Here is a 12,879-nt window from a genome sequence, read left to right on the forward strand (position 1 = left end):
TAAATGATCTCCTGACTTGAATCTTTTACCTTGTCAAGATATAGGTTGTTTGTGAAAATAATAAGAATAATTGCATTATTTTTGTAAAAGAGCTTTTCATTAATGATTTTAGTTAATCTAAATACGTGGTTTAAAGATGTAACCAAGTTTTTGAGATTTAAATTTAAGAATAGATTTTGAGTTTTTTATGTAAATTTGATTATTAATTTTTATTATAATAAATAATTTTTATTATAGTTATTATAAAATCACAGCGACTCATCCAAAAGTCTGAAGATATGCTCTTTTATATCCAAAATGTATTTAATGTTTTTAAAAAACAGCTAACATGGTTGTTTTAGTTAAATGATCTCCTGACTTGAATCTTTTACCTTGTCAAGATGTAGGTTGGTTGTGAAAATAATAAGAATAATTGCATTATTTTTATAAAAGAGCTTTTCATTAGTGATTTTAGTTAATCTAAATATGTGGTTTAAAGATGTAACCAAGTTCTTGAGATTTAAATTTAAAAATAGATTTTGAGTTCTTTATGTAAATTTGATTATTAATTTTTATTATAATAAATAATTTTTATTATAGTTATTATAAAATCACAGCGACTCATCCAAAAGTCTGAAGATATGCTCTTTTATATCCAAAATGTATTTAATGTTTTTAAAAAATGGCTAATTATTAAGAATTTATTTGGGAGTGTAGTTATGATTATTTTTTAAAATATTTTTTATATTAAAATGCATCAAAATAATTTTTTTATTTTTTAAAATTAACACATAAAAATCATTCAAAACATATAAAAAAATTTAAATTTTTTGAGAATGCGATTTGCACCATGTTCTCAAACGTTTTCTAAAAAATGATGGTTTTGATATTTTTGTAGTTTTTATTTTTTAAAATGATTTAAAAAATAATTTGAAAAATAATTATTTTGATGATATTAAAATATTATTTTTTATTTTTAGCATCAAAACAATCTATATATATATATATATAAAATTTTAAATAATTTATTTAAATTTTATTATATAATAAAAAGAAGTTAAATAACGTGGGGGATTTGTACGGGTAAATCACCCTTTCTATCAAAGCCTGTGACGCATCTTACTGAAATTCATCCAAACAGTGTTTGCACATGCGAGGGTCAAACTTGAACCCAAATCCAATTGTAATCATGAATTTGTAAGAAATCCAAAATCAGAAGGACAAAATTATAATTTTCGAAATCACAGTCTAATGTTAATGAATAGTGGAACCACAGGGACCTTCGATGACCAAAAACCATTATAAAACTGAACAGCTCTAGTCTTATCGCTCTTCGTCTAATTCGCGCTGCGCTCCTCCGTCTTGAAAAAACCGAGCTTCACTCTCTTGTCCCTCACTCCACAAATCACCTTCTCAATCTCTCTTTCTCTTTTTATAGTTTACTATATGTTTTTTGTTTTCTTTTAGTTTCTGTCTGAACAATAGTAATACCTCCAAGTGCTTGTATCCAAATTAATCTTTGTACAAATTAGGGTTAGGGTTTTTATTTTCTTTAGTTCGATTGTTGTATTGTTTTAGATTTGATGATGGTTAACGTGTAACGAAAAGATTTATTTAAGGGTAGGAACTGGGCTTAGGGTTTCGATTTTATTTTTGCACGGTAATGGAAATGGAGAGTACGCGTAGATCCTTCGATAGATCAAGAGAACCAGGCTTAAAGAAACCTCGATTAGCTGAAGAGCAAGCAAACCATAAGGGCCGCCCGTTCACGCAGAGACCGGCAGCTGCACCTTCTGCAAGATATAGGCCTGGAGTTGATAGAGATTTAGACAGTAATGATTCGAATCGCAGCAGTGCATACCAGCCACAGCCAGTGCCACAGCCACAGCAATACCAGGAGCTAGTGAGTCAGTATAAGACTGCTTTGGCGGAGCTGACTTTCAATTCAAAGCCAATAATCACTAACTTGACTATAATTGCGGGTGAGAATCTCCACGCCGCCAAAGCTGTTGCTGCGACAATCTGTGCCAATATTCTTGAGGTGAAACATCAGTTTTGACTCTAGTAAATTTTGGTTATGGCCCCATTTGTTGTTTTGAATTAAATTGTATGAGAAAGCATTGGGCAGTTCCAAAGAAATGGCGGTAGTAGTAGTATTACTGGCTGAGTGTAATTACAGATTAATGAAAACTCTTCTGATCAAGCACAACTTACAATTCTCGAAGCTCTTTTTTTTTTTTTAAGCCTTTGTTTCACTGTGGGTTTATAAGAATTATGGGGAGCCATAGTATGGCATGTGTGCAAACCATCATCAAAACTAACCATAAATTCAATCGTTGATGTTGCTGTATCTCCTGTGAATTCTACTGTCACTCCCAGTTTTATGATTTTCCTATTACTTAAATTATTGGAGTGGATATTCTGTAGTTAATGAAGGTTGTTTTATGTTTTTGAGAAGCCAGCGTCATTGAGAATATGGATGGAAAAATTGTATCTGAATCCCAACTGGATAAATTTCTCACGTCTTGTGGATGAAATGTATCGATGTATAGTTTTCTGAGAGTTTTTGTCAGGATATGTTGTCCGCCTCTTGAAAGAAATTAACAAATATAAGTTAGCTATCCAGGCACATTTAATGTTGCCACTCTTTTGTAGAGGTGTTTCTGTTGTATGCATGATTGTTTGTGGATGCTTTAGTTGTAAATTCATCCAAAATAAAAGGAAGGAAAAGCAAGGAGCGCGCCTTTCTTTGCCATAGTTCTCTTGAGGCCAGCAGGACTTAAAAAATCAATGTCTGAGAACACAAGGCAATTTGTTCCTGATGTATGGAAGTTATTATGGTGGAGCCTGAGATATTCTGAGGTTTGCAATAACTTAACTACAAGTGCAGCAAGATATACAAGAGAGCTGGGATTGGATCTAAAAGAAAAGGCAAAGGGAGAAGGATTCTTCAATTTGGCTTTGTAAATCAGTTTGGAGTTGGGTGCTGTATGATGCATATTTTAATGCTATAATGAAAATTTATAGGTTCATTTTGACTATCGTGGTTGTCCTTGGACATCAAACATGAATGCCATTTTTTTAATTGTATAATTCTTTGTTTTCTTCTTTTTTCAATTTTGTTTGAGACTTTTCTGTTGCGCGGTAGTCTTCAAAATATTTGCAGATAAAAATAGCTCTATGGACATCATAGTGAGATAGTATGCGCATTGACAGTTTTGAGACATTGCTAATATTCTGAGCAGCTTATGAGTCTGAATGTTAATTTCTTTCTTCTGTTTCTTGCTTCTTGGCTTCCATTTATGCTATTCAGTTATTTGTTTCAAAGAATATTGCCCCTGGTGTATTGAATCTCATTACAAAATTAACGTGCAGGTTCCCAGTGAGCAAAAGCTTCCATCTCTTTATCTTTTAGACAGCATTGTGAAGAATATTGGGAGGGATTACATAAAATACTTTGCTGCCAGACTGCCTGAGGTGAGATGTTTGTTCTGCATGTAGACTCTCATCACTCGATGTGGCATTTTTGTAAACAATACACGTGTAAAATATGGTGTTTTATTTAAAGAAATTAGTTTAAGAATTTTGTCATAGAATTTCTATAATGGTCTTTGCTACTCTGAATTGTTTGGATGTAATTATTGTCTTGTGTTTTATTTGTTTCATTTGGCCTACAAGTAGTGCATGCTTCCTTTAACAGATAGTGTACTTGATCACCTATTCACCATTGCTATGTTTGTAGGGGGTTACAAGCTGCTTTCTCCATTTATTATTTGGTAGTTATCAATTATTTTTGCGTCTTTTAGGTATTCTGTAAGGCATATAGGCAGGTTGATTCCTCTGTACATTCAAGTATGCGGCATCTTTTTGGAACTTGGAAAGGAGTTTTCCCTCCTCAGCCACTTCAGATGATTGAGAAGGAACTTGGCCTTGCTCCTGCAGTGAATGGTTCATCTGCAGGTGCTGCAGCGTCCAGGTCTGAGTCTCAATCTCAACGGCCACCAAATAGCATCCATGTCAATCCCAAGTACTTGGAAAGGCAGCGCATTCAGCAGTCTAGTAGGGTACGTGGAATTTCCTAATCAATTTTGGCATTGCTTGACTTTATTCAAAAGTTTCAATGGCTAGAGCAAACTTTTTTGCACCACCTTTATTTTCTAGTCTTCAGTTTGAGATGTTCTTGTCTTGCTGAATGCGGAGTTTAGACTGCTTCTGTTTCTGTGTCCATGCATTAATTGTTGTCCATAAAGTTACAGTCAGTGATGGATATTTTTTTGTCGGGGTAGAGTAAATTCCTACAATAAGGATAGCTCTCTAGTTGCATCATAGAGAGGACTGAAATAGGATTTATATATGGAAATATCTATTCTTCTTTTCTATCTTCTGAGTATTACATGGGGTTTAAAAATGCTAGGCATGCCTTTGCCTGGGGATTGATATCTGATACAATATTTCCAGTAAGTGATGCCAACTAATGTGGAAATCAGGTGTTTGGGCAGTGTAGGTGAAAGTGTTTGAAGTTTACTGATCCAAGAATGGATTCAGAGAGGAGAGTAGAGGTGGAGGTGAAATTAAGCCAGAGACAAGAAGTCAATATTATTTCCACTCATGACCATTTACAGTCAGAGGTCTTATCTTTATGATATTGGTTCATTACCTTGGCACTCACAGTTCCTACTAATTAACTACCAATTTGTATTGTAACAATCCCACACTTCCCAGCGGGATATTCTCCCTAATGTACTAAGATAAAGAAGCAGATTGATTTTTGCAATCAGTTGAACAAATTCCCATATATTTACTACAGATAAACAAGCAAATAGAAGTGTGGTGAACTATAGATACGTTGAATGTTGTGCATGTGATAAATTATGGGGCAGAAATTCTAATGTTGAGTTGACTGACAGATTAGTCGATTCCTTTTCTAGTGAAGTGTTACCTTCCCACTGAATATATCTCTTTCTTTGTCTGGTTTCATATGATAAAGGCAAAAGGAGTGTCTAATGTCCTGACTGTTCCAGTAGCCAACTCAATTGAGGATGTGGAGGGCCCAGACAGAGCTGTCGGTATTGATACTCGACGCCCATGGGTGGATCCTCCTGTTAAAACACATGTATGTAAAATAATATAGCCCGTTATATTTAACATGAAATTGTGCTAATTTAGTTAGTTTGCAGACTCTTCAACGCTCACATAGAGAAGCAATAAGTGAGCCTGTTCATGAGAAGAAAAAGGTTGGTGCCATATATGGGGACTTTGAATATGGTCCTGATGTTTCAAGGAAGTCTGGCTTGGGAATTGGAAGAGCAAGTGGAAGGGTTGCTGAGCAAGGGCAAGGGCAGGAGAACCCATGGTATGGAACTAGCAGCAATGCGGCAGAGCTAATATCTGGGCAAAGAAACGGTTTTAATATGAAGCATGGATTTCCAAATTACCCAGCATCCAAGTCTTCTATGGTCGATTTACATCTACAGCCAACACAGAGAATTGGAAGAAGTGAGACTGGGATATCTGCTAACTGGAAAAACTCTGAGGAAGAGGAGTACATTTGGGACGTGCACTCTAGATTATCAGATCACAATGCAGCCGGTCTTTCCAATAACTCAAGGAAAGATCAGTGGATTCCTGATGATTCGGAAAAAATGGTAAGACAGAACAGATAAGATTCTTAAACTAAGTATTGATACTTCCTGTTTGAGAAATCTATTGCCTGAATGAAAGTAGTAAATAAAAGAAATGTAAAAAAATTGCATTGGATGTTTAAAATGCAAACCATCATTTTAAAAGTTGCTATTTGAAATGCTATTGGGCCAAGATGTAATAATATAAGGTATTCTGGTATGTATATGTTCAATTCATTTTTGATTGACCATGAAGATTTTTAGAAATGGTAGTTTAGATGATTTTGGTCTCAGCAGTTTGTGAGGAGGGGCTGATCCAAATCCTTTTCTCCCACTTTGTTTTAATGTTCAGGATCTTGAAAGATTTGATGGAGAAACTTCTTCAGACTCGTTGTCTACCGAGCGGAAAGAGCATGCCACCATTGGGCTCCGTTCATCCTCACCATGGAAATTGCCAGAGTCCCACTCAACAGATGGATTGATCAATTCTGGCACTTCTACTACTAACACAGGTCACTTAGAGGGCTATTCAGCCACTATTGGTGGTGTGGCTACAAGTTCAAGGTCTTCATTGGGCAGGATGGCTGTTCGACCAGTCTTGGGTTCATCTCATATTGGAAAGGCAGGCTTAGCATCTTCCAAAAACACATCATTGTTGTCCACTGAAACCTTAGGGCAACAAAAGTTTCAGTCCCAAGGTGCTGCATCACCATCTGGACAGTCACCCATACACCAACGACCATCCTCACCCACATTTCAAGCATGCTATCCACAATTGCAGAATTCAGGAGAGCAAGACTACCATCAATCCCAGTCAATGACCCAGCCTGATTTTAGGGCTCAATTTTCAGGAAATTTGCTGCCTTCGAATGTTCAGCTTGGTAACTTGCCAAAATTGCAGTCTGAAGAATTACAGGCTCCTTCATTACCCTCTTTTCAACTAAGCCACCAGCATCATCTTTCACAGCCACGACAATCAGATTCCAAAGAGTCTGAAGCTTTTGGTCAGATCCAGAGGCCACACCTGCCCCCAGTCTCCAATTTTGGAACTTCATCAACTTCTGTAAGTTCTGCAGCAGACCATTTAAATCCATTTACTGCAGGAACTTCAGGACAATCTAGTACAAGTAGTTTGCTGGCTGCTGTTATGAAGACTGGAATTCTTTCCAAAATAAATTCTGGTATTGTACCTGACCAAAACTTTCAGGATATTGGGAAAATGCCATCACAGTCAATTATTCAGCCTCCTCTTCCAAGTGGGCCTCCCCCTCAGTTTTTGTTTTCAGGAGCCAGGATTGAATCTGCATCTTCAGCTGCTGCTCAGTCACAAGATAAGTTGCCAACAGTGTTGAATATTTCTCAGAGGAAAGAAGAGCGGCCACCACCTCCACTTGGTTCTCCACCTTCATCAGAACAAACTACTGATGCTGTTAATAAAGCCCCAAATCCAATTTCAAACCTTTTGAGCTCATTAGTTGCGAAGGGTTTGATATCTACATCAAAGTCGGAGACATCATCTCCTTCGGCAATGCAGGTACCTAGTCAACTACAAAAGAAGAACCCAAGCATCGCTTCCCCTAGCTCTGAACCAATTTCCTCTGCCACTCTGCATTCATCCACAGTAGGTGAAGCATCTATCCCAGAACCTGATACCAAATGTTCTGTTGCACTGTCGCAAACCACCAAAGTGGAAATAGATGATCTCATAGGATTGGAGTTTAAGCCAGAAGTAATCCGAGAACTGCATCCACCTGTGATCAGTTCACTCTTTGAGGACCTTCCTCATCGATGCAGCTTATGTGGCCTTCAACTTAAACTTAAAGAACGTCTTCATAGACACCTGGAGTGGCATAACCAGAGGAAGCCAGAATCGGATGGTATAAATGGGGCAACTAGGGGATGGTATGCTGATTTAGGGGACTGGCTTACTGAAAAGGAAGGACTTCCATTGGGAGTTGAGTCTTCTAGCCCAATGGATGGTTTTGAAGAGACAATGGAATGTGATGATAAAATGGTTCTTGCTCATGAAGATCATTGTGTTTGTGTTTTGTGTGGTAAGCTTTTTGAAGATTATTATTGTGAAGAAAGGAATAAATGGATGTTCAAAGGAGCAGTTTGTATGACGTTACCATCCGGAGATGGTCTGATAGGAACCACAAAGGAGAGTGCTAAAGGTCCCATTGTGCATGTGAATTGTATATCTGAAAGTTCACTTTGTGACTTGGGACTAGCAACCAGCATTAAAATGGTAAAGGAGCTTAAATTTCTTGAGGTGATACTTGATCTTAGGATGTTTGACCCTTAAGATGTTCTACATCTCTTAAAGGATTGGACCCATTATTTGTCCCTTATCTAGGGGAAATGTATGGGCTTATTTCTGATCTTGTTTGATTATATCGCCCTTACAATTTGACTGTTGACTTGGGTTATTAGTGTAGTTGGTGGAATACTGTCTAGTGATGTCCTGATAGTGGGTACTAGTTGTGTTCTAATGGTGGGATCCAATCCTTTCTTTTATAATTGAGCACACATCTAGATTGGGTTCAAATGTTTCTCAGGTGCTGCAGCCATTTGAATTTATTTATTTTCCAACTATACTTATCATCAATTATAACAGTGGCCGTGCTTGCTGCTTCTCATGTAGCAGTTCCTGTACCCATCACTATCCTTTTTTTGCTGATTCACTGTTGTTACTGTACTTTTCTCGATGCATTAGAATACTTGTGTGACTGAGATTAGTATAAGATAGATGGCTTGCCAGTTGAAAATATTAAGCACTTTGAGTGTTCCCTCTTTTGCTGATGTTTGTGAGGACCATTTTGTCACAACCTAACCCATCTGCATACTTCTAACACATTATAATTAGGCGGATTACTACTAATAATTAAACTTAGATAATAGCGCTGTCCATAATATACATCTGTTATGACCACTGAGTACTGAACTCATGTATTTTCTTATTTTTCTGATGTGGTCATCATTTGTCATTTTCTGCTGATTCATTGATGGAACCATAATTTTTTTGCAGGAAAAGGATGTGTATGCCTCAACCTGAATCGGAACACCCTGCAGATTGCTCCTTTATAGAGCATTTAAGAAGTCCAGGTTTACAATACATCAGTTTTGTGATTGGGCATGTCATTCTAATTTTGTTTCGCACCAAAATGGTGCTGAGAGTTGTCTTGTACCCTTTGTGCTTCTGTATTTTTTTCTTAGTGTTAATTTATAGTCCAATAGAAATACCTAAATCAGTATTCTTCGCCAATTTGGTTTGTGTGTTCTTTATATGTTTTCTTTTTTGAAATTGCCGAGGCTGGTATGAACTTCCACAACCATCAAATGTCCGTAACGCAATCGCTAGTAACTGTGATCAATCCCCATTCAGCTTTGCATTTATCAGTCATTGTATCAGTAGATTGGAAATAATGAAGTAGCTTGTAACTCTTGTATCTTTTCATTTCTTGTCAGAAATGTTTGGTGTTGCTATGTTAGTAGTGCTGATCACATGGACATTGTTTGGTAGATTATGATGCATTGCCTGTTCTATTCTTCCAGCTTTTTTGTGTCATCGCCATCCATGCATTGCTTTTCATTTTTGTAATGGCTTTTGATTTCCACAAATTGGCTGTTCGTCACCCTTGCACCTCAATTCTTTCGCCTTGAAGAGTTTGTTGATTTTTGTTATTTCCTTGGATACTGGTCATGTTCTCGGATTGATTTGGCCAATGATATGTTCCAGTTAAATCCAGTTCTTGTTTGATCTGAATTTATGTGTGATTTGCGCTGTAAACACGGACGATTTTATCTACGTTTGATATTAAGGTGAGCTCTTATGACTTGCAATGCAGTTATTTGCTTAGTGTCAGACATGTCATCACAGATTCATGCAGATTTTGTAATTCGTGAGATTCAATCTTACGCGGTAGCTGATACACAATTCATGGATCTTTGGGCGCTGTAGCATTAATCGTGGGATCCCATATTTTTTCTTAAGAAAGAAATTATGATGATGCAATACATGAGATTTACTTTAGAAGACCGTGAAAAATAAATAAATAAACGATTTCGTTTCAATTAGCTTTTCTGCCAGTCGAGTCCAAAAAACCGTGTCAAAGTTCATGATTTGTGACATTTTTTTTAGGCTCCACGTGGCTCTTCAAGGCATTAGTGTTGTCTGATCACAAATTCAGCTGCTTGTTTTGTAGCTTGAAGTGGATTTCTTACCCTTGGACAAATGCCTCCCAAGAGGTAAGAGAGCCCGAGTCCATTTGGCCTGCTTTCCTGCTGCTTCGCATAACATTATTTCCACTATTTTTGCTCCTTCAAATGTCTACATCAAATCACTATTTTGAAAAGAAGCCTCCAGACCCTATTCAATGTGTGATGAAGGCAAAGAAGGCCTCAAATGAATATGTCTCCCTTTTCCGATCGGTCAACAGAGCAGGTTTTAGCTTATGGTAAACCCTACGTCTTGGTCCCCTCGGCTTTCCTGCAGGAATGGGAGGGATGCCCTTCTTCATAGCCATTGTGAATTAGCAAATTCAGCATCCAATTTGCAAGCTGAGGCAATGGCCTCTAGGGCAGCGGTCAGATGGATAACAAATAGAGGTTTAAGTGATATTCGGCTGGAATGTGTTTGTGGAGGCCATTACTTGTGGAGAGAAGCACAGGTTCCTTGGGAAATACCTGTTATCGTTGAAGAGATAAAGCTCCTTGTAGAAACTGTAAATTGTTGTAGTTTTTGTCATGCACCTAGAGCAACAAATGCAGCTGCATGTTGGGTTGCAAGTAAATAATTGTACTTCTCTTTTGAGCAATGCAGCCATGAACTCTATTTTGTACTAAAATTCAGTTTACAGTTAGTTAAATCATATTCAGATTCTGAAGTTATTGCAGATTCTGTAACTGAAGATTTTGTTGAATCTTCTGCAGATTCTGGAGTTTCTGCGGATTATGTAACTGAAGACTGCACAAGGAAAGAAGGCTGAAATCTTGGGATCCAATCTTTACTAAAATCTGTCACCATTATACTGCTGTAATCTACTGCTATTATATTGTTGTAACTAATATTGTTCTCCTGTACAATATATATATGTGTGTGTGTGTGTGTGTGTGTGTGTTTCTGTAATCTTAGAAAGAAATAAGAGACAATCTTCATTCTGTTTAAGCTTCTATTATTAAGCTTCAATCAACGTTCCCCAAAAAAAAAAAATTAACAACAGAAAGTGCTCAAATTGTGGAAAACGAGCAGCTCCAATCTGATTATGATGAAGATTATCGTGATAATTTGGTGTCTACCTCCAAATGATTAGGAAGACAGTGGAGGAAGAGAAGCTGCTCATGATATTTGAATGAACGCTACGTATAATATCCTCTTCTTTTGCTTGATATGTAGGGAACCATGATTGATTAATGCTTGAGCTTATGAGAGCTCAGTTATGTGGTTGGTGTTTGAATCCAAGACATAGGCTTTGTTCCTCCGTATAGAACTCCATGATCTGCTGGTTGATTAAAAAAACTGTAGACGAGTCTGGATCTAGATGGGTTCTGCTGGGTTTCATTTTATCAAATTAAGGGGATGGATTCAGTATGGTTCCTTTACAAGAGCAGGTCTTTCAACATTCTTATTGTGCTCTTTCGCGGGTGGCCCTGAACAGAACTCGACCGCCATGCCGTGGTCCCGCCATGCCTCGGTCCCACCATGCTGCTTCTGTGCTGTGCTGTGGGAATTGCCCTACTAGCTAGACGGTGGCTTGACTGCATTAGACTCCTCTTGTGCTCTTTTCTAAGGTAAAACGCCTACACTGTGAGGTGGTCTTTTTTTCACAAAAAAAGAAAAAAAACAACAATGTTTAAATTATGCAAACATAATTTTAAAAAAACCAAAAGAAATTGATGATTCGAGTTATAATATTAGCTGAGATTAATACGCTAGTTTTATTTTAATTAGATAACAAAAAAACAATAATAGTGATTGGAGATTTTAAAAAAACATGATACCTTTTAAAAAAAATGAGAGTACAAAATTGGATAAAAAAATTAGATTAAGTCAATATACACTAAAGAACATAAAAGAAAAGAAAGTTAACTATATAAAATAATCTAAAATAAAAAATAGTGATTAAAATAATATAGGTGACAATCAAAATAAAAAATAAATTATAGGACAACTAATGTTTTTTGATTGGAGGGTTAAATTGAAAAGAAAATAACTCAAACAAAAAAAAATAATATACCATGAACTTGAATTGAAAAGTGAGATTAAAAACCAATAAAATTTTTATAAAATAATTAAAGAAAAAAAGAAATCCAAAGAATAAGTAGCATATAAAAAAAAGGAATACATGAAAAAAAATGAAATTGGAGGACTAAAAATATAACACTTATACAAAAGGGCAAAGGACAAAAAAAAATTAAAGAAAAGAGAACATAAATTTTTGTTTGGATGGTTAAATTGAAAAAAAAAATAACTCCAATAAAAAAAAAATATAAATTAAGGATCAAAATAAAATAGTAACACAAAATAAACTTTTATAAAAGGATCAAGTAAAAAAATTAGACATCAAAAGAATAGAAACCAAAATAAAAGCATATACATTACAAATTAAAATTGAAAAATTAAATTAAAAAAAAATAAAACTTTTATTAAAATGTTAAGAATAAAAAAAAAATCAAAAGAAGAACAACCAGAGCACGCATACTAGAAATAAAGAAGATAATTTTTGGAGGAGGAGAAAAAAAGAAAGAAGATTCGCCAATAATAAAATGACATGTGTCATTAATTTTTTAAAATTTAATATTATATTATTCTAGTAAAATAAAATAATGTCCTTTATAAAACAAAAAAAAAACAACTTGAAAAGATATAAATATTCTAAGACCAAAAACTTTGATTTTATTGATTTAAAGAACATCTTATTAATCTAACTGTAATCTGAAATATAAAAAATTCATAATACCTGAACTATTTTTTTTTTAATTTTCAATAATAATTTAGTATTTTCAGTATTCATGTACGACAAAAAAGAACCCTTAAAGCCCTCGTAAGCGAGACCACTTGTTCTTTAAACAAGAAACAAGAAACAAAATAGTTATACCAACAAGCTTGTAGCTCAGTGGCGTAAGGCACTGCTCACCTTCTTTCGAACTTCGATTCGAGTCCCAGTGGCAGTGGGGCTGGCGAGTGGTTTCCTTCCTATGTCTGCTGGCTCCTCTCTGTGTAGTCCGTCTGTCACCCCCGCGGTGCCTTACCTGTTCACTGGGCTTGTAGGATATTCAG

At 35.9% G+C, this 12,879-nt stretch overlaps 1 protein-coding gene across 2 annotated transcripts; it reads left to right on the forward strand.

The window, feature by feature from the left end:
* Positions 1-1,274: 1,274 nt before the first annotated feature.
* On the forward strand, positions 1,275-9,071 carry LOC105121792 (pre-mRNA cleavage complex 2 Pcf11-like protein). Of its 2 annotated transcripts, none has more exons than XM_011020588.1 (7): positions 1,275-2,020; positions 3,355-3,456; positions 3,786-4,043; positions 4,967-5,092; positions 5,157-5,624; positions 5,953-7,872; positions 8,629-9,071. In XM_011020588.1, the coding sequence occupies exons 1-7, from the start codon at positions 1,643-1,645 to the stop codon at positions 8,653-8,655; spliced, it is 3,279 nt and encodes a 1,092-aa protein (XP_011018890.1). In that variant the 5' UTR covers positions 1,275-1,642; the 3' UTR covers positions 8,656-9,071. The 2 variants fall into 2 exon arrangements, with proteins under 2 accessions (XP_011018890.1, XP_011018891.1); XM_011020589.1 differs by having other exon boundaries at positions 1,277-2,020; positions 5,953-7,848.
* Positions 9,072-12,879: the final 3,808 nt, after the last annotated feature.

This window comes from Populus euphratica, unplaced genomic scaffold, assembly GCF_000495115.2.
Source record: "Populus euphratica unplaced genomic scaffold, PopEup_1.0 scaffold46.1, whole genome shotgun sequence".
In the NCBI taxonomy this organism is placed as follows: domain Eukaryota; kingdom Viridiplantae; phylum Streptophyta; class Magnoliopsida; order Malpighiales; family Salicaceae; genus Populus; species Populus euphratica.

Excerpts from the sequence above, each read along its gene's own strand:
- LOC105121792 (XM_011020588.1), top strand. The coding sequence starts at position 1,643 with ATGGAAATGGAGAGTACGCGTAGATCCTTCGATAGATCAAGAGAACCA. Across the intron at positions 2,021-3,354 it reads TCTGTGCCAATATTCTTGAG|GTTCCCAGTGAGCAAAAGCT; the intron begins GTGAAACATCAG and ends ATTAACGTGCAG. Across the intron at positions 7,873-8,628 it reads AGGAGCTTAAATTTCTTGAG|GAAAAGGATGTGTATGCCTC; the intron begins GTGATACTTGAT and ends ATTTTTTTGCAG.